Source organism: Thalassophryne amazonica, chromosome 10, assembly GCF_902500255.1.
Source record: "Thalassophryne amazonica chromosome 10, fThaAma1.1, whole genome shotgun sequence".
NCBI lineage: Eukaryota > Metazoa > Chordata > Actinopteri > Batrachoidiformes > Batrachoididae > Thalassophryne > Thalassophryne amazonica.
Window position 1 is genome coordinate 16,456,163 of NC_047112.1, and position 20,063 is coordinate 16,476,225.

At 41.3% G+C, this 20,063-nt stretch overlaps 1 protein-coding gene across 1 annotated transcript in view; it reads right to left on the reverse strand.

The window, feature by feature from the left end:
- LOC117518366 (phosphatidylinositol 4,5-bisphosphate 3-kinase catalytic subunit alpha isoform-like) overlaps positions 1–4,946 on the reverse strand; it is a 51,026-nt gene extending 46,080 nt beyond the window's left edge. Inside the window, exons 1-3 of the mRNA XM_034179476.1 lie at positions 4,615–4,946; positions 4,163–4,240; positions 12–118 (exon numbers count right to left, since the gene is read on the reverse strand). Coding sequence (XP_034035367.1) covers positions 12–67 — 56 coding nt within the window. The 5' untranslated portion in view covers positions 68–118; positions 4,163–4,240; positions 4,615–4,946. The remainder of the gene's footprint in view (positions 1–11; positions 119–4,162; positions 4,241–4,614) is intronic.
- Between the last annotated feature and the right edge of the window lie 15,117 nt (positions 4,947–20,063).

Consider the following 20,063-nt stretch of genomic DNA (forward strand, 5'->3'; position numbering starts at 1 on the left):
AAACTAAATACCTCGGAGGCATCAGGTGGATGCCCCATAGCTCCCCTGAGGACGGTCTGGGAGGCATCGTCCTGTTTGTCTCCCTGATCAGTCACACAGATTAGCTGCAGAGTGCAACCTGAAAGAAAATCACAGGTCCAGCATATGTAAAATAAAAGAACTGTAGTCAAAATAAGTAGTTTTTGCCATTGCATGAAGTTGGCACCGCTGAGGAGAAAAAATAAAAAAATAAATAAATAAAAATAAATCCACCGAGCTACTGAGTCACTCACTGAAAAGCACATGAATAAAGTAACAATTGTGGTACACTTGCACTTTAACCCAACCCAGTAGTATTACAGATATAATGTGAAGTATGTATTTATCAACTTAAAAACGAAAACAAAAACATTTGGTTGGCTTTATTTTGTCATAAAAAAGTAGCTTGCCACAAGCTGAAAATGTTTTTCTGGGTTCAGTGTTTTTATTGCAATTAATTAGTTCATTATTGCCATTATTATTTTTATTAGTATGGCATTATTGTCATATTAATGAGGAGGAAACAAAATTTTCACTCACAAAGAATTTAAAACAAAGCACACACTGAGGCAGATCTCTAATCTGTGACCCTGATCAGGATGCTGCAAAGCACTTTTGGACAAAAGAGGAAGCGTCCTCAAAAAACAGGAAGTAGGCGAGGGTGGATGCTGGCTGAGACACAAGCTTGCTTTGAAAACTGAAACAATTACAACTAGGCCATAAATCTCAGGCCTCAAAGTCCCACGTCGGCCTCACTAACAACCAATATGCTTCCAGTTGTACTATATTACAAGACAAAGTGGTTTTAAGTTTACTCATGAAACAGTGATTGATTTGAGCAAAAAATAATCACAGCAATTTACAAGATCAATCAAAACAAAGAACAAAAACTACCTTGTTGTGATGGTTAGTTCCAAAACCAGGATACAGACAATGGTGAAATAATTAAATCCTTAGTTTGCAGAAAATCAATCAACAGTAGTTTTTAACTATAAACCTGCCTAGTCCATGTTTGTCAACCTGAAAGACTGAGCCACAAGTGTTTGACGAAATAAAATATATATTTTGTCAGTTTACATCCACCACATGTACCACACAATATTAAAGGATAAATCAAATCAGAAGCTTGTGCATTTCCAAAACTGGCCACAAATTCTGGAAAGGAGAATTGTAACTCGACTATAAGGGGATGTCTCAGCTGCCTAGGATTTTTCGGTTTCTTAACACCTATCGTACAGTAAACTGAACATCTTTGTTTTGTGAATATAACAAGACACTTGAAGACAACATCTTGGACTTTGAGAAAATCTGAAAGACATTTTCAGCATTTTCTGACTTTTTATGGGCCAAATAACTAATTGATTAATACAGTAGAGAAAATAACCTACAGATTAATTGATAATTAAATAATCATCAGTTGCAGTCCTAATTCAGTAGTGGCCACATATCAAAAATGACTAAAAAACAAAGAAAGAAAGAAATAACATCCCAAACACTTATGCTCACAATTGTACGAAGATGACTAGTCAACTAGAAACAAGTACTGTACTTTCTGAGGTATAAGTCATACCAGAGGATAAATTGCAGTGGAGTATAAGTCACACCTGTTTTCTGTATCATCAGCTCTTAAATGTGGGATTTTTGTCTATTGTTGAAGTGCACTCTGTATTATTTTATCATATACCTATAAATGATACGCCAATAAGATTGGATAAAACACTAAAGAATAAATAGTAATACACCCTTTTCGCGGATGGATAATATTTTTCATACCACCCGAGTAATCAGCCAATCAGGAGCGGAGCGGCGCCACGACGAAGAGGCGTGGTCAGAGGAACTGTGAAATACTGGTGAGTCACTATTCATAATTTCTTACGTGTCTAACCTCGTAGGTTGATCGTTAAAATTAAATTTGTTAGTTCTAAAAGCCATCATAATTATTTATAGGAAAACGTTCTACTTTTTTTCTACTAACGTTTGAACTTTGAGTGGTTACACAGGACAGAAAAGTGAGAAAATGTTAATGCTTGTTTGAGAAAAGTGTATAAAGTGTGTAGTGAGGGGTGTTACAGCCTTAAAACATCTATAATAATTGTAAAAAATAACACTGACTACTTCGCAGATTTCGCCTATCGCGATAAATGAAGGACCACTGTATATGATAAAATCGTTATCAAGTTGTTCACCAATGAATATGGCTTTTTACACCCTTTAGAAAACCATACAACATTTATCATTTATAGGTATATGATAAAATCATTATCAAGTTGTTCACCAATGAATATGGCTTTTTACACCCTGACTAAAACCATACACCGAGGCCGAAGGGTGTACGGTGGTGTAGGGTGTATGAACTTGATAACTGATAATATGGCTGCGATGCTATGCGCACTGATTGACTGATTACCGGTCGGATATTTTCCCATATCCGGACCAGTTTCCATGACAATCTGTCCGCAATGCATATTTCTGTTACAAACCAGGAAGCTAAAAGCACAATTAGAAAAACGAAGTTGGGCATGTACATGATACATAAATAACAGCATCAGAAAAAAAACACACACATATTGAAAGCTTACCAGCTAACAACCGGACCATCTGTGAGCAAGTCATGGACGTGAAGAAAGTGCAACACCATCAGCAGTATATTCAGGTGAGACTGTAAGTTTGTGTGTTTATATATATATAAAACAACCATATAATAAAACTATTTATCTTGCTTGCTCAGTCTGTACGGGGATATCAGACCTTAGTGTTTTTCACACAGACCTCACCAACGCTCAGTCCGTACTTACACCTCAGTCTGATATTTGCCCATACAGACCTCTCGCTCAGTTAATAATCCTTTATTATTTCTGCTTATTCTTTTATTATTACAGTTTATTTTGTTAGTGCTTTGATTCCTGGGAAAGCCCTATTTAAATAGTGATTCTAATTATTGTTACTATTATTAACAATAAATGCATGATTTGTCTGGATATAAGTAGCACTAGGGGATAAGTCTAAGTCGCAAGACCTCCCAACCTCTGGGGGGGGGGAATAAAAAAAACAAAGCGATAAATACTGCAGAAAACAAGGTACTTCTTATTTGAGAGACTCACTGTCAAATCACATTTTCATTATCATTATTATCATCTCGAATATAGCTGCGCCCCTGAAAGAAAGTTATATGGTCAAAATAAAAAAATAAAATAAAACACATCAGTCTCAGGTTGCATGATTGTGAAAAGTTTACGACGTTCCATAGACTTTCATTTGCGCGGTGGATAGCGGGCTTTACTCTTGTTAACCAAAATGAAAAGACATCAATAAAAACAATGAAGGTTGGAACACATTTAAATGCATACTGATACTGACAGGCACATTTATACTCTGAAAAAACATACTTATTTTTTATTTATTAATTATGTTGTCCAGTATTTCTTTTCTGTTCCAGCGACACCCCCCACCCCCATGACCCTTAAGTAAGCAGTTGAAGATGAGTGAGTGAGTATATTACTTTTCTCAATAATTTGAGGGGGAGGCAGGGTGCACCCTCTAGTGACCAGCCACCCAGTTTAAGCACAGATTACATGATTTCAGGCATCAATGGGTTATCCCATTTTTATTTATTTTGTTAAAATCACAGACAACTGGCTATCAAAAAAAATTGCTAATGGGAGACAAGCTTAATGTCAGTTTGCTAACATCGGCTTCTTCAATAGCACTGCCTGGGTAGTACGACACCATTTAATGCAGTTGTTTCATTTAACAATGAAAACATTCTAAATTAGAAATTCTCAAGACGCACATGCAAGACCAGAACTTGTGTAAAACTAGCATGTAGGTGGTTCAATATGGTTCCATAAATTTAAAGAAATACATATTTTTAAACAACAACAACCACTAAAAAGAACAGCTCGGTAAAAATAGCCAAGGTGAAATCATTTGTGTGCCCAAACAAGACAAGTATTTTAAAATATTTTAGTTTGCATAGACAACATATTCTGATAAACACTACTGTATATTTGAATATGGACAGTGTGGCAATGTGAGCCCAAATTAGTCTTTTTAATTCTTGATTATACAATGAATTAAAAAAAAACTTTTTTAATAATATTTGCAGCACTTTGTGAGAGAGAGAGAGAATATTGGTAATGTTAACCTGAGAGGAGCAGCTCTCTTATTTTGATGGGACGGTTCCAGCTTCCATGTTTCAATCCATCTTCAGTTCACACAGTCACTGAAATAAGTGTTAGAGTGACAGAAAATTAAAACACTGTTGTGCATTATATATATATATATATATATTTGTGTGTATTATATCTCCACACCGGCTAGCAGTAGGTTAGCTAACGTTAGCTGTTTGGCAATGACAATTCAGGGATAGCAAATACAAAAACAATCCGTAGAGGATTTTGAAGGCAGTGACGAAAACCAATAATTAGACTACGAAGTAAGATGAAAAATAAATTCTACATTTTCTGTTCTGTTTCGCCAGCCATCCTCGGGACAGGTTAGCTTGCTAACAGCCTGTCATTAATATGCTGAAAATTGAAAATTCACGAAAATTTGTGTGGTAAAAGATACAAGTGGAGCTGATGTGACATATCCGACCTTTTCTTGCTGAATGGATGGTCCAACACCAGCCCGCCAGCTAGCTACCTAGCTAGCCGGCTCCTTCGGTGCCAGCGGCCGGGGAGCTGGCGGCTCCCGGCGGCTGGCAGAGCGAGTTCTTCTCGTTCGGCTCTCACAGTCTCTGCGCCTGTTCACGCTGACAGCAGACCCGCTACTCCACCCGACAATAAATTATCCGCTGCCGTTGTGTTGTTGGTAATTAACAAGCAGAAGACAAAGATAATTAGTTTGTGTCCGTGTCCAGTCAGGGGCTCAAACTGAGAGACAGTCAGCCGAGCGGCTGCGACAAAGCAGCAGCAGCCACGCTGCTCTGCGGCTGGGCCTCCAGACGAACGATTGATTATTCGATAACCAACCATCGCCATCGAGTCATTTATCAAACAAGCATTTTCTGGTTAAGGCTTTTCAAATTTAAGGATTTGATGCGTTATTCCTCCTCTGTCTTAAAAGAAAGAATTGGATATCCAGTTTGGACAAAACACTTTATGTCATAAGTAATGTTTTGAAGTAAAACAGATTATCTTAAAAATATTTTAATTTATATTACAACACGAATGGAAAATTCAGTTATTTCATTAGCTTTATATTTAGTTACTTAGGCTTTTATTTAACTTTAAATGTACTTATTTTTACTTTAGCTTTATCCATTTATTTCAGTTATGGCTTTATTTCAGTTATTGTTTATTTCAGTTATGGTTTCGCTGCTTTTATATTAAAGTTGTGTTCCAGTTACATTTCGTTACATTTATTACATTTATTTTCGGGTATCTTTATTACTTCCATTACTTCTATACTCAATACTTATATTTATTTACTTTTATTTATTTACCACAGCGGACTCCCCCCCCACCTCCATGGTACAACAACCAATCCAATCTACCTCCATATATACAAGGTTGGGTAGGATTACTTTAAAAGAATACATGTGGATTACATGTATGTACATACATTTGGATTACTTGTAATCTGATTACTTTTGGATTATATTTCAAAGTAATCCTACCCAACCTTACACACACACATATATATACACACACACACACACACACACACACACACACACACACACACACACACACACACACACACACACACACACACACACACACACAACCCCAATTCCAGTGAAGTTGGGACATTGTGTAAAGTGTAAAATATAAATTAAAAACAGAATACAATGATTTGCAAATCCAATTCAACCTATATTGAGTTGAATACACCACAAAGACAAGATACGAGGTCTGTCAAAGTATAGGTCCTTTTTATTTTTTTCAAAAACTATATGGATTTCATTCATATGTTTTTAAGTCAGACATGCTTGAACCCTCGTGCGCATGCATGAGTTTTTCCACGCCTGTCGGTGACGTCATTCGCCTGTGAGCACTCCTTGTGGGAGGAGTCGTCCAGCCCCTCGTCGGAATTCCTTTGTCTGAGAAGTTGCTGAGAGACTGGCGCTTTGTTTGATCAAAATTTTTTCTAAACCTGTGAGACACATCGAAGTGGACACGGTTCGAAAAATTAAGCTGGTTTTCGGTGAAAATTTTAACAGCTGATGAGAAATTTTGAGGTGATACTGTCGCTTTAAGGACTTCCCACAGAGCGGGACGTCGCGCAGCGCTCTCAGGCGCCGTCGTCAGCCTGTTTCAAGCTGAAAACCTCCACATTTCAGGCTCTATTGATGCAGGACATCGTGAGAGAACAGAGAAGTTTCAGAAGAAGTCGGTTTCAGCATTTTATCCGGATATTCCACTGTTAAAGGAGATTTTTTTAATGAAAGACGTGCGGGCGGATTGCAGCATCAGCTCGCAGCCGCTGCGACGCTCCGCCACAGGAAAAACCTCTGTTGGAAGCCTTAAGGACAAGTTGGAACATGTCCAGCTGTTAGACAATTTCTCATATACTCACTCCACTGAAAGCCATCAAAAGCCGCCTGGATTTTACAAATGGTTATCAACACGGAGGTGTTTTTCCTGTGCCGCCGCACCGCGCCGGCTGCGTCCCGACGCGCGGACCCGTCCACACGTCTTTCATTTGATCAAACAAAGCGCCAGTCTCTCAGCAACTTCTCAGACAAAGGAATTCCGACGAGGGGCTGGACGACTCCTCCCACAAGGAGTGCTCACAGGCGAATGACGTCACCGACAGGCGTGGAAAAACTCACGCATGCGCACGAGGGTTCAAGCATGTCTGACGTAAAAACATATGAATGAAATCCATATAGTTTTTGAAAAAAATAAAAAGGACCTATACTTTATTGACAGCCCTCGTATTAATGTTCAAACTGATAAACGTTACTGTTTTTGTGCAAATATTTGCTCATTTTGAAATGGATGCCTGCAACACGTTTCAAAAAAAGCTGGGACAGTGGTATGTTTACCACTGTGTTAAATCATCTTTCCTTCTAACAACACTCAATAAGCATTTGGGAACTGAGGACACACATGATTGGGTATAAAAGGAGCATCCCCAAAAGTCTCAGCCATTCACAAGCAAAGATGGGGCGAGGATCACCACTTTGTGAACAACTGCATGAAAAAATAGTCCAACAGTTTAAGTACAATGTTTCTCAATGTTCAATTGGAAGAAATTTAGGGATTCCATCATCTACAGTCCATAATATAATCAGAAGTTTCAGAGAATCTGGAGAACTTTCTACATGTATGCAGCAAGGCCGAAAACCAACATTGAACGCCCATGACCTTCGATCCCTCAGGTGGCATTGCATAAAAACCGAGATCATTGTGTAAAAGATCTTACCGAGTGGGCTCAGGAACACTTCAGAAAAACTGTTGTCAGTTAACACAGTTTGTTGCTATGTCTACAAGTGCAAGTTAAAACTCTACCATGCAAAGCGAAAGCCAAACATCAACAACATCCAGAAACGTCGCTGCCTTCTCTGGGCCAGAGCTCATTTGAAATGGACAGATGCAAAGTCGAAAAGTGTGCTGTGGTCTGATGAGTCCACATGTCGAATTGTTTTTGGAAATCATGGACGTCGTGTCCTTGCAGGGGTGGTGGCCAAGTGGTTAATGCACTTGGTTTCAGTTCGGAAGGTTCTGGGTTCAAATCCCACCCCTGCCATGTGGAGTTGCGTCAGGAAGGGCATCCGGCGTAAAACCTGTGCCAAATCAACATGCAGATCCACCTTGGATTTGCTGTGGCGACCCCGAGTGCAAATAAGGGAGCAGCCGAAGGGACTTACTATGGACGTCGTGTCCTCCAGACAAAAGAGGGAAAAGACCATCCAGATTGTTACCAGAGCAAAGTTCAAAAGCCAGCATCTGTGATGGTATGGGGGTGTCTTAGTGCCCATGGCATGGGCAACTTACACATTTGTGATGCATCATCAATGCTGAAAGGTCCATCTGCACTCTTTACGTGTATTAATTGCACCTGTTTGAACTTGTTACCTGTATAAAAGATACCTGTTCACACACTCAATCAATCACACTCCAACCTGTCCACCATAGCCAAGACCAAAGAGCTGTCTAAGGACACCAAGGACAAAACTGTAGACCTGCACAAGGCTGGGATGGACTACAGGACAACAGGCAAGCAGCTTGGTAGAAGACAACAACTGTTATGATTATTTACTAGAAAGTGTTAGAAACACAAGATGACTGTAAGTCTCCCTCGGTCTGGGAATCCATGCAAGATGTCACTTTGTGGTGTAAGGATGATTCTGAGAAAGCTCAGAACTACACAGGAGGACCCGGTCAATGACCTGAAGAGAGCTGGGACCACAGTCACAAAGATTACATTAGTAACACATGATGCTGTCATGGTTTAAAATCCTGCAGGGCAGCACATGTCCAGGCCCGTTTGAAGTTCACCAGTGACCATCTGGATGATCCAGAGGAGGCATGGGAGAAGGTCATATGGTCAGATGAGACCAGAATAGAGCTTTTTGGAATCAACTCGCCCTCTCGGCTGAATTCCTTTGTTTCACATGCTGCTCGAGACGGCGCGCGTTGCTTTATCAACATTTTTTCTGGACCTGTGAGGAATATCCGAGTGGACACTTACAAAATGGTTTTCAACACGGAGGTGTTTTTCCTGTCGCGACCCCCGCGGTCGGGTCCGGCCCGACATGCGACTCTGTCCGCACGTTCTTTCATTACAAAATGTCCGTTAACAATGGAATGTACGAATAAACTCCTCATGCCGACTTCTGCTGAAAGTTCTCTGTTCTCTGATGACTTCCTGGATCAACAGAGCCTGAAATGTGGAAGTTTTCAACTTGAAACGGTGAGACGCTGCCGCCTCGAAGCGCAGATCGCCGTCAGGCACCGTGGGCCATCCTTACAGCGACACTACCAGACCAAAATCTCTCATCAGCCGTTAAAATTTTTACTGAAAACTTGCTGAATTTATCGAATGGTGTCCACTCAGTTGTGCCTTACAGTTTTGAAAAAAATTTTGATCAAACAAAGCAGCAGTCTCTGAGCCATTCCTAAACAATGAAAAAACGACGAGAGGGTGGGCCACTCCTCACTCAAAGACTGCCCACAGGCGAATGACGTAACCGACAGGCATGAAAAAACTCTTGCATGCCCACGAGGGTTCAAGCATGTCTGATGTAATCACACGTGATTCAAATTCATATGGTTTTTGAAAAAAATAAGGTCGGATACTTTTCTAATAGACCTCGTATATATATATATATATATATATATATATATATATATATATATATAATCCCAATTCCAATGAAGTTGGGACGTTGTGTAAAATGTAAATAAAAACAGAATACAATGATTTGCAAATCCTCTTCAACCTATATTCAATTGAATACACCACAAAGACAAGATATTTAATGTTCAAATTGATAAACTTTAATGTTTTTGTGCAAATATTTGCTCATTTTGAAATGGATGCCTGCAACACGTTTCAAAAAACCTGGGACAGTGGTATGTTTACCACTGTGTTACATCACCTTTCCTTCTAACAACACTCAATAAGTGTTTGGGAACTGAGGACACTAATTGTTGAAGCTCTGTAGTTGGAATTCTTTCCCATTTGTGCTTGATGTATGACGTCAGTTGTTCAACAGTCTGGGGTCTCCATTGTCGTATTTTGGGCTTCATAATGCGCCACACATTTTCAATGGGTGACAGGTCTGGACTGCAGGCAGGCCAGTCTAGTACCTGCACTCTTTTACTATGAAGGCACACTGTTGTAACGTGCAGAATGTAGCTTGGCATTGTCTTTCTGAAATAAGCAGAGACGTCCCTGAAAAAGACATTGCTTGGATGGCAGAATGTGTTGCTCCAAAACCTGGAAGTTTATCAATCAATCAATCAATCAATCAATTTTTTTTTTATATAGCGCCAAATCACAACAAACAGTTGCCCCAAGGCGCTTTGTATTGTAAGGCAAGGCCATACAATAATTATGTAAAACCCCAACGGTCAAAATGACCCCCTGTGAGCAAGCACTTGGCTACAGTGGGAAGGAAAAACTCCCTTTTAACAGGAAGAAACCTCCAGCAGAACCAGGCTCAGGGAGGGGCAGTCTTCTGCTGGGACTGGTTGGGGCTGAGGGAAGAGAACCAGGAAAAACACATGCTGTGGAGGGGAGCAGAGATCGATCACTAATGATTAAATGCAGAGTGGTGCATACAGAGCCAAAAAGAGAAAGAAACAGTGCATCATGGGAACCCCCCAGCAGTCTACGTCTATAGCAGCATAACTAAGGGATGGTTCAGGGTCACCCGATCCAGCCCTAACTATAAGCTTTAGCAAAAGGAAAGTTTTAAGCCTAATCTTAAAAGTAGAGAGGGTGTCTGTCTCCCTGATCTGAATTGGGAGCTGGTTCCACAGGAGAGGAGCCTGAAAGCTGAAGGCTCTGCCTCCCAATCTACTCTTACAAACCCTAGGAACTACAAGTAAGCCTGCAGTCTGAGAGCGAAGCGCTCTATTGGGGTGATATGGTACTACGAGGTCCCTAAGATAAGATGGGACCTGATTATTCAAAACCTTATAAGTAAGAAGAAGAATTTTAAATTCTATTCTAGAATTAACAGGAAGCCAATGAAGAGAGGCCAATATGGGTGAGATATGCTCTCTCCTTCTAGTCCCCGTCAGTACTCTAGCTGCAGCATTTTGAATTAACTGAAGGCTTTTTAGGGAACTTTTAGGGCAACCTGATAATAATGAATTACAATAGTCCAGCCTAGAGGAAATAATGCATGAATTAGTTTTTTCAGCATCACTCTGAGACAAGACCTTTCTGATTTTAGAGATATTGCGTAAATGCAAAAAAGCAGTCCTACATATTTGTTTAATATGCGCTTTGAATGACATATCCTGATCAAAAATGACTCCAAGATTTCTCACAGTATTACTAGAGGCCAGGGCAATGCCATCCAGAGTAAGGATCTGGTTAGACACCATGTTTCTAAGATTTGTGGGGCCAAGTACAATAACATCAGTTTTATCTGAGTTTAAAAAGCAGGAAATTAGAGGTCATCCATGTCTTTATGTCTGTAAGACAATCCTGCAGTTTAGCTAATTGGTGTGTGTCCTCTGGCTTCATGGATAGATAAAGCTGGGTATCATCTGCGTAACAATGAAAATTTAAGCAATACCGTCTAATAATACTACCTAAGGGAAGCATGTATAAAGTGAATAAAATTGGTCCTAGCACAGAACCTTGTGGAACTCCATAATTAACCCTAATCTGTGAAGAAGATTCCCCATGTACATGAACAAATTGTAATCTATTAGACAAATATGATTCAAACCACCGCAGCGCAGTGCCTTTAATACCTATGGCATGCTCTAATCTCGGTAATAAAATTTTATGGTCAACAGTATCAAAAGCAGCACTGAGGTCTAACAGAACAAGCACAGAGATGAGTCCACTGTCCGAGGCCATAAGAAGATCATTTGTAACCTTCACTAATGCTGTTTCTGTACTATGATGAATTCTAAAACCTGACTGAAACTCTTCAAATAGACCATTACTCTGCAGATGATCAGTTAGCTGTTTTACAACTACCCTTTCAAGAATTTTTGAGAGAAAAGGAAGGTTGGAGATTGGCCTATAATTAGCTAAGATAGCTGGGTCAAGTGATGGCTTTTTAAGTAATGGTTTAATTACTGCCACCTTAAAAGCCTGTGGTACATAGCCAACTAACAAAGATATATTGATCATATTTAAGATCGAAGCTTAATAATGGTAGGGCTTCCTTGAGCAGCCTGGTAGGAATGGGGTCTAATAAACATGTTGATGGTTTGGATGAAGTAACTAATGAAAATAACTCAGACAGAACAATCGGAGAGAATGAGTCTAACCAAATACCGGCATCACTGAAAGCAGCCAAAGATAACGATACATCTTTGGGATGGTTATGAGTAATTTTTTCTCTAATAGTTAAAATTTGTTAGCAAAGAAAGTCATGAAGTCATTACTAGTTAAAGTTAATGGAATACTCAGCTCAATAGAGCTCTGACTCTTTGTCAGCCTGGCTACAGTGCTGAAAAGAAACCTGGGGTTGTTCTTATTTTCTTCAATTAGTGATGAGTAGAAAGATGTCCTAGCTTACGGAGGGCTTTTTTTTATAGAGCAACAGACTCTTTTTCCAGGCTAAGTGAAGATCTTCTAAATTAGTGAGACGCCATTTCCTCTCCAACTTACGGGTTATCTGCTTTAAGCTACGAGTTTGTGAGTTATACCACGGAGTCAGGCACTTCTGATTTAAAGCTCTCTTTTCAGAGGAGCTACAGCATCCAAAGTTGTCTTCAATGAGGATGTAAAACTATTGACGAGATACTCTATCTCACTTACAGAGTTTAGGTAGCTACTCTGCACTGTGTTGGTATATGGCATTAGAGAACATAAAGAAGGAATCATATCCTTAAACCTAGTTACAGCGCTTTCTGAAAGACTTCTAGTGTAATGAAACTTATTCCCCACTGCTGGTAGTCCATCAGAGTAATGTAAATGTTATTAAGAAATGATCAGACAGCAGGGAGTTTTCAGGGAATACTGTTAAGTCTTCTATTTCCATACCATAAGTCAGAACAAGATCTAAGATATGATTAAAGTGGTGGGTGGACTCATTTACTTTTTGAGCAAAGCCAATACAGTCTAATAATAGATTAAATGCAGTGTTGAGGCTGTCATTCTCAGCATCTGTGTGGATGTTAAAATCGCCCACTATAATTATCTTATCTGAGCTAAGCACTAAGTCAGACAAAAGGTCTGAAAATTCACAGAGAAACTCACAGTAACGACCAGGTGGACGATAGATAATACAAATAAAACTGGTTTTTGGGACTTCCAATTTGGATGGACAAGACTAAGAGTCAAGCTTTCAAATGAATTAAAGCTCTGTCTGGGTTTTGATTAATTAATAAGCTGGAATGGAAGATTGCTGGTAATCTCTGCCTCGGCCCGTGCTACGAGCGTTCTGACAGTGTGACTCGGGGGTGTTGACTCATTTAAACTAACATATTCATCCTGCTGCAACCAGGTTTCTGTAAGGCAGAATAAATCAATATGTTGATCAATTATTATATCATTTACCAACAGGGACTTAGAAGAGAGAGACCTATGTTTAATAGACCACATTTAACTGTTTTAGTCTGTGGTGCAGTTGAAGGTGCTATATTATTTTTCTTTTGAATTTTTATGCTTAATAGATTTTTGCTGGTTATTGGTGGTCTGGGAGCAGGCACCGTCTCTACGGGGATGGGGTAATGAGGGGATGGCAGGGGAGAGAAGCTGCAGAGAGGTGTGTAAGACTACAACTCTGCTTCCTGGTCCCAACCCTGGATAGTCACGGTTTGGAGGATTTAAGAAAATTGGCCAGATTTCTAGAAATGAGAGCTGCTCCATCCAAAGTGGGATGGATGCCGTCTCTCCTAACAAGACCAGGTTTTCTCCAGAAGCTTTGCCAATTATCTATGAAGCCCACCTCATTTTTTGGACACCACTCAGACAGCCAGCAATTCAAGGAGAACATTCGGCTAAACATGTCACTCCCGGTCCGATTGGGGAGGGGCCCAGAGAAACTACAGAGTCCGACATTGTTTTTTGCAAAGTTACACACCGATTTAATGTTAATTTTAGTGACCTCCGATTGGCGTAACCGGGTGTCAATACTGCCGACGTGAATTACAATCTACCAAATTTACGCTTAGCCTTAGCCAGCAGTTTCAAATTTCCTTCAATGTCCGCCTGCTCTGACCCCGGAAGACAATTGACTATGGTTGCTGGTGTCGCTAACTTCACATTTCTCAAAACAGAGTCGCCAATAACCAGATTATCAAGTTACAGATTATTATTAAGTTTATCAATTTGAACATTAAATATCTTGTCTTTGTGGTGTATTCAATTGAATATAGGTTGAAGAGGATTTGCAAATCATTGTATTCTGTTTTTATTTACATTTTACACAACCGTCCCAACTTCATTGGAATTGGGATTTATATATATATATATACGAGGTCTATTAGAAAAGTATCCGACCTTATTATTTTTTTCAAAAACCATATGAATTTGAATCACGTGTGATTACATCAGACATGCTTGAACCCTTGTGGGCATGCGAGAGTTTTTTCACGCCTGTCGGTTACGTCATTCGCCTGTGGGCAGTCTTTGAGTGAGGAGTGGCCCACCCTCTCGTCATTTTTTCATTGTTTAGGAATGGCTCAGACTGCTGCTTTGTTTGATCAAAATTTTTTTCAAAACTGTAGGCACAACTGAGTGGACACCATTCGATAAATTCAGCAAGTTTTCAGTAAAAATTTTAACGGCTGATGAGAGATTTTGGTCTGGTAGTGTCGCTGTAAGGATGGCCCACGGTGCCTGACGCCGATCTGCGCTTCGAGGCGGCAGCGTCTCACCGTTTCAAGTTGAAAAACTTCCACATTTCAGGCTCTGTTGACCCAGGAAGTCATCAGAGAACAGAGAACTTTCAGCAGAAGTTGGCATGAGGAGTTTATTCGTACATTCCATTGTTAACGGACATTTTGTAATGAAAGAACGTGCGGGCAGAGTCGCATGTCGGGCCGGACCCGACCGCGGGGGGTCGCGACAGGAAAAACACCTCCGTGTTGAAAACCATTTGTAAGTGTCCACTCGGATATTCCTCACAGGTCCAGAAAAAATGTTGATAAAGCAACGCGCGCCGTCTCGAGCAGCATGTGAAACAAAGGAATTCAGCCGAGAGGGCGAGTTGATTCCAAAAAGCTCTATTCTGGTCTCATCTGACCATATGACCTTCTCCCATGCCTCCTCTGGATCATCCAGATGGTCACTGGGTGAACTTCAAACAGGCCTGGACATGTGCTGCCTTGAGCAGGGGGACCTTGCTGCCCTGCAGGATTTTAAACCATGACAGCATCATGTGTTACTATGTAATCTTTGTGACCTGTGGTCCCAGCTCTCTTCAGGTCATTGACCAGGTCCTCCTGTGTAGTTTCTGAGCTTTCTCAGAATTCATCCTTATACCACAAGTGACATCTTGCATGGATTCCCAGACCGAGGGAGACTGACAGTCATCTTGTGTTTTCTAACACTTTCTAGTAAATATCATAACAGTTGTTGTCTTCTACCAAGCTGCTTGCCTGTTGTCCTGTAAGTCCATCCCAGCCTTGTGCAGGTCTACAGTTTGTCCTTGGTGTCCTTAGACAGCTCTTTGGTCTTAGCTATGGTGGACAGGTTGGAGTGTGATTGATTGAGTGTGTGAAACAGGTGTCTCTTATACAGGTAACAGTTCAAACAGGTGCAATTAATACACGTAAAGAGTGCAGAATAAGAGGGCTTCTTAAAGAAAAATTAACAGGTCTGAGTGAGCCAGAATTCTTGCTGGTTGGTAGGTGTTCAAATACTTATTTGCAGCAGTACATACAAATAATTATTAAAAATTATACATTGTGATTTAGGGATTTTTTCTTTTAGATTGTCTCTCACAGTGCACATGCACCTAAGATGAAAATTTCAGACCCCTCCATGATTTCTTAGGGCCCTGTCCCACTGGCGTTTAGGAGGATTTGCGGATGGAATGCGCACAAAAGTGGCCCACATCCGCCAAACAACCGCAATAACCGTGTAACATTCCTGTATGAGTCGGCCGCCATCCGAACACGTCCATGATCATCTGTATCACGAATGTCCGCAGCCAGGATTTTGATGCGGCCTCAAAAATCCTGCTGCGGATGAGATCCGCATCACTGCCTGAACACATACTGGAGACATACGCAGGACATACACGACCAACGTGCCGCATATCCCCTGTCATCCACTGATATCCGCAACCGACGGGTTGGCGCGGCTTGGCAGCGGACCGGGACAGCGTGCAAAACAGATATGACACGTGCCCAGCACGGCCACATCACGGTCGCAAATGGTATGTCGCACATGCAGACAGAGTGGGCACGGATGAAGCGAGTGCATCACGGCCACTGTGCCCCTCATGGGGGCGGCCTCCGCAGTCGCCTTCGCTTCTGTTCCCTGTTTATATCCGCTTTTTCTTCCTCATGTATTCGCTGATCCACCCCGGGACATTTGTCATTTCCGCCCACCTTTGTTGCAGACGCTCAGCTTTTGTCTCCTCATTCATGCGCAAATCCTCCTAAACGCCAGTGGGACAGGGCCCTAAGTGGGAGAACTTGCAAAATCACAAGGTGTTCAAATACTTATTTTCCTCACTGTATATTATAGTAACAGTACATAGTTCATATTTAAAACATTTTTTTTGTGGTGTATAAGATGTCTTGTTTCTTTTGTGGTGTACCAGCCGCTCTACGAGAACACCCCCGATTTCATTGTACGCACCCCCCTGGTACAATGACAATAAGGCTATTTATTCTATCCTATTGTATTCTTGGACTTCTGTGACCTGTGTAATAATTTCATTGACACTCTATCATGGGAAAAGAAAGAAAGGAAAGAAAGAACGAAGAAGAAAGAAAAGAAGAAAGAAAGAAAGAAAGATAGATAGATAGATAGATAGATAGATAGATAGATAGATGGATAGATAGATAGATAGATAGCTAGATAGATAGATAGATAGATAGATAGATAGATAGTGATTAGGTGCAGGGCCGCCTATACTTTGTCTTTAGGGTGGCTCTGGCCCCTGAGCGCCACCTCCAGTGGTGCCGCCACTGCAATGCAGGTGCATCTACCTTCTGATTGTGATAGAAATTTGCCTGCCAAAGCTGTTTCTCGGGACCAGCATTCGGAAGCGTGGGGCCGAGGCGGCTGCTTCAGAGTGTGCCACAGAAGTGTAACATATTTATTCACTGTGTCATGATTTGCCACCCAGGCAAATCAGCGGCGGCAGCATCGGAAAACGGACCGTACACAACCAGAAAAAAAGGTTGCACCGGGGCAAACACATCGCAAAAAAAAAAACTCAAATTCCCCTGCAGGGACACTCTTTTGTAAGCATAAAACGTGATATCCAGCCTATGTTTTATTCTGCAGTTGGGATGTGTGCGCTTTAATGGTGTGGTTTTCTGCGTAGGTTTCGTTCCTGTGCGTAAAATCACCCCCTCAGCTGGCGCCGCTGCTACTGCTGCTGGCTGTCATCCCGTCTGACCGCCTGGATCTTTTTTTTTTTTTTTTTGGAGAGGGAGAGTTGGAAAAAGGAGATGCAAGTGCGATGATGGCGCTGCAGCTGAAGAGCGGGGATGCCGCGTACTATCACAGTGCCGAATTCTGCAGAAACTTACGCCTCAGCGCCCATCAGCTACGGGGACAGCAGCCATTATCTCACCCGCTTACCAGGTAAGGAGGCTACCCGCAGGCTGCCAGCGCTCTGTTGCGCACGGATGGAGAGAAATCTAAGGCAGTGATATCTGCAGATTGCACAAGGGGAGAGCGATTGTCCCGGTGCTGCTGCTTGCTGCTGCATCAGCAGCAGCAGGATCGAGGTTCCATTCTGCAGCTTATAGATGCTGCGACTCAAATCAGAGACCCTGGAGAGCTGTGCGCCTCACAGAGGTCTGATCAGAGGTCGGGCTGCAACCTGAAACCGATATAAGAACTTTTGCTTCTGCACAGCTGATGATGACATGTGGCAACTAGAAAGGTACTCAGAGAGCACATATTCTTTAGCCGAGGCTGAGAAAACCTGGGAAAAGAGAACTGGGGTTAAATGTAATGTCAGTTTATGTCACCCCAAGCTGTATAGGAGTTTTTCACGTGTCAAAATCCAACCCCTTGTCTGCGTTATGACACCTAGGTAATGGCTCAAGTACCTGTTTGGGTAATATACAGCCACAACGTGGCCACTACTGTAGCCACGAAGGCTCAACAGGAAGCCTGAACAGGAGTCAGTTAACAGCGTTCTGGTGAAACAAGAAGTTCACAATGGGGAATCAGGTGGAGGAAGTGATGGGTCGTAATCCAAGGCTGCAGCAGCTCCTCAGACCCCAATCGGTTGGAATTTCCCAGGCATCGGACAGGCTAAGGATCTGTCAAGGGCAATGTATTTGTTGTTGGGCAACGTTTTTTCCCACAGTAAACAAATCCATGCACAGTTGTCTCGGGATCAGCCTTGGATGCAGAATCCTGTCCGGGAATTGACCAAGAAACGTTTCCTCACCACCGAGGGGATTGCCACTTATTTCACAAACGGGTTTCAGGTAAATGAAAGTAAAGTATGATCAGTGTAATTTTAAGAAATTGGTTGAATTAAATCCAAGATCAAGTTGCAGGAGCCTATCCCAGCAGTCATAGGGCGTGAGCAGGACAGGACGCCAGTCTGTCATAGGGTCACAGGATTCACATAAACAAACAAACACACTCAAAACCCACACACACACCGCAGACAATTTAAATTGTTCCAGTCCACTTAACCTGCATGTCTTTGGATGTGGGAGGAAGCCGGAGCACCCCGGAGGAACCCACGCAAACACGGGGAGAATACGCAAACGCCACACAGAAAGACCAGAGGTGGGAATCAATCCCATGACCTTCTCGCTGTGAGACAACAGTGACCACCAACAGCCACCATGCTGCCCTCGAAATAAACAAGTGCATCTAAAACAAATTTAAATATCGCTGAAAAAGTTCACTAATTTTCAGGTATTTCAGAAAGTGAAAATTATATTTGTTCTAGATATTCTTTTTTTTATACCCACGTATTCCAAGTGGGTCAAAGGGCTGCTGGAGCATACCCCAGCAGTCACAAGAGGAGAGACGGGGTACACCCTGGACAGACTGTTAATCTGACGCAGGGCCACATATAGACAGACAAACACATTCACAGTCTATTTAAAGTCACCAATTCATTTAACCTGCATGTGTTTGGAAGCAGGAGGAAGCCAGAGCACACGGAGGGAACCAACGCAAACACCACACAGGAAGGATCAGGTGGGAAGGGACCCAGAACCTTCTTGTGAGACAACAGTGCAGAGCACTAAGCCTCATTATCATCCATTTTCTATACCCGCTTACACTAATTAAGGGTCACGGGGTGGGGGGTGGAGCCTATACCAGCAGTCATAGGGCGTGAGGCGGGCTACACCCTGGACAGGACGCCAGCCTATCACAGGGCCTAGACTCATTATATATAAACTAAAATGTTTCAAGCATTTTTTTTTTTTTTTATATATTTAATTTGGATAATTGTGGTCTACAGCCCCATAAACAGACAATATTGTAATATTATAAGATATGGGTTTTTTCCTACTTGTTTTTAAAAAAATGTTAATAGAGCTGTGGCCATAATGATCAAAATTAAAAAAAAAATGCTTGAAACATTTAGTTATATGTAGAGTTTAGAATATGCAAAATATCCAATTTTTGAAATAGCTGACAAAAATATTGAATTTTATTCAAGATATTAAATTTTTCTGAGATGCACCTGTATGTATAGCCCACCTCAGCATGTCTGGTTATCAAAAATAAGAAGACCCATAATTTACATCTCCATATCCAGATCCCGATCCAAAGCAGCATTTATGTGGTTCTGCCTGTCAGTAAGATTGGTCGTTCCACCAGGTTTTGTGGAGATCAGCAGAAAACTTTTTCAGAAACTGATCAAAAAGTTAGATGCAAAAAAAAGGCCCATCAATATAAATAAGCGTATCAAAAAATGATCCATAACCACACCTGGATCCTGATCAATACCAGTATTTATTTGGTTCTACCTCTAAGTAAGACTGATAATTCCACAAGCCTTTGTGGAGATCAGGTGAAAACATATTGAGAAATTGATCAAATTATTGCGGCAGTTGGGGGGGGGGAGTTGGCATTTATGTCAATCAGAGTAACCAAAACTAATCCAGAATCCAAACCGTCACATAGGAGACCAGATTCCATCAAGAGGATCCCCCGGTAATTTAATTATTCACCGTGTTTTAGAGTGGAAGGAAAACCATTTGATTAATTAAAAAATGTGTCACAAAACAATCAAGTAAGTAAAATCAAATTTTAGAATCCTAATTCGATCCTGACAATATAAA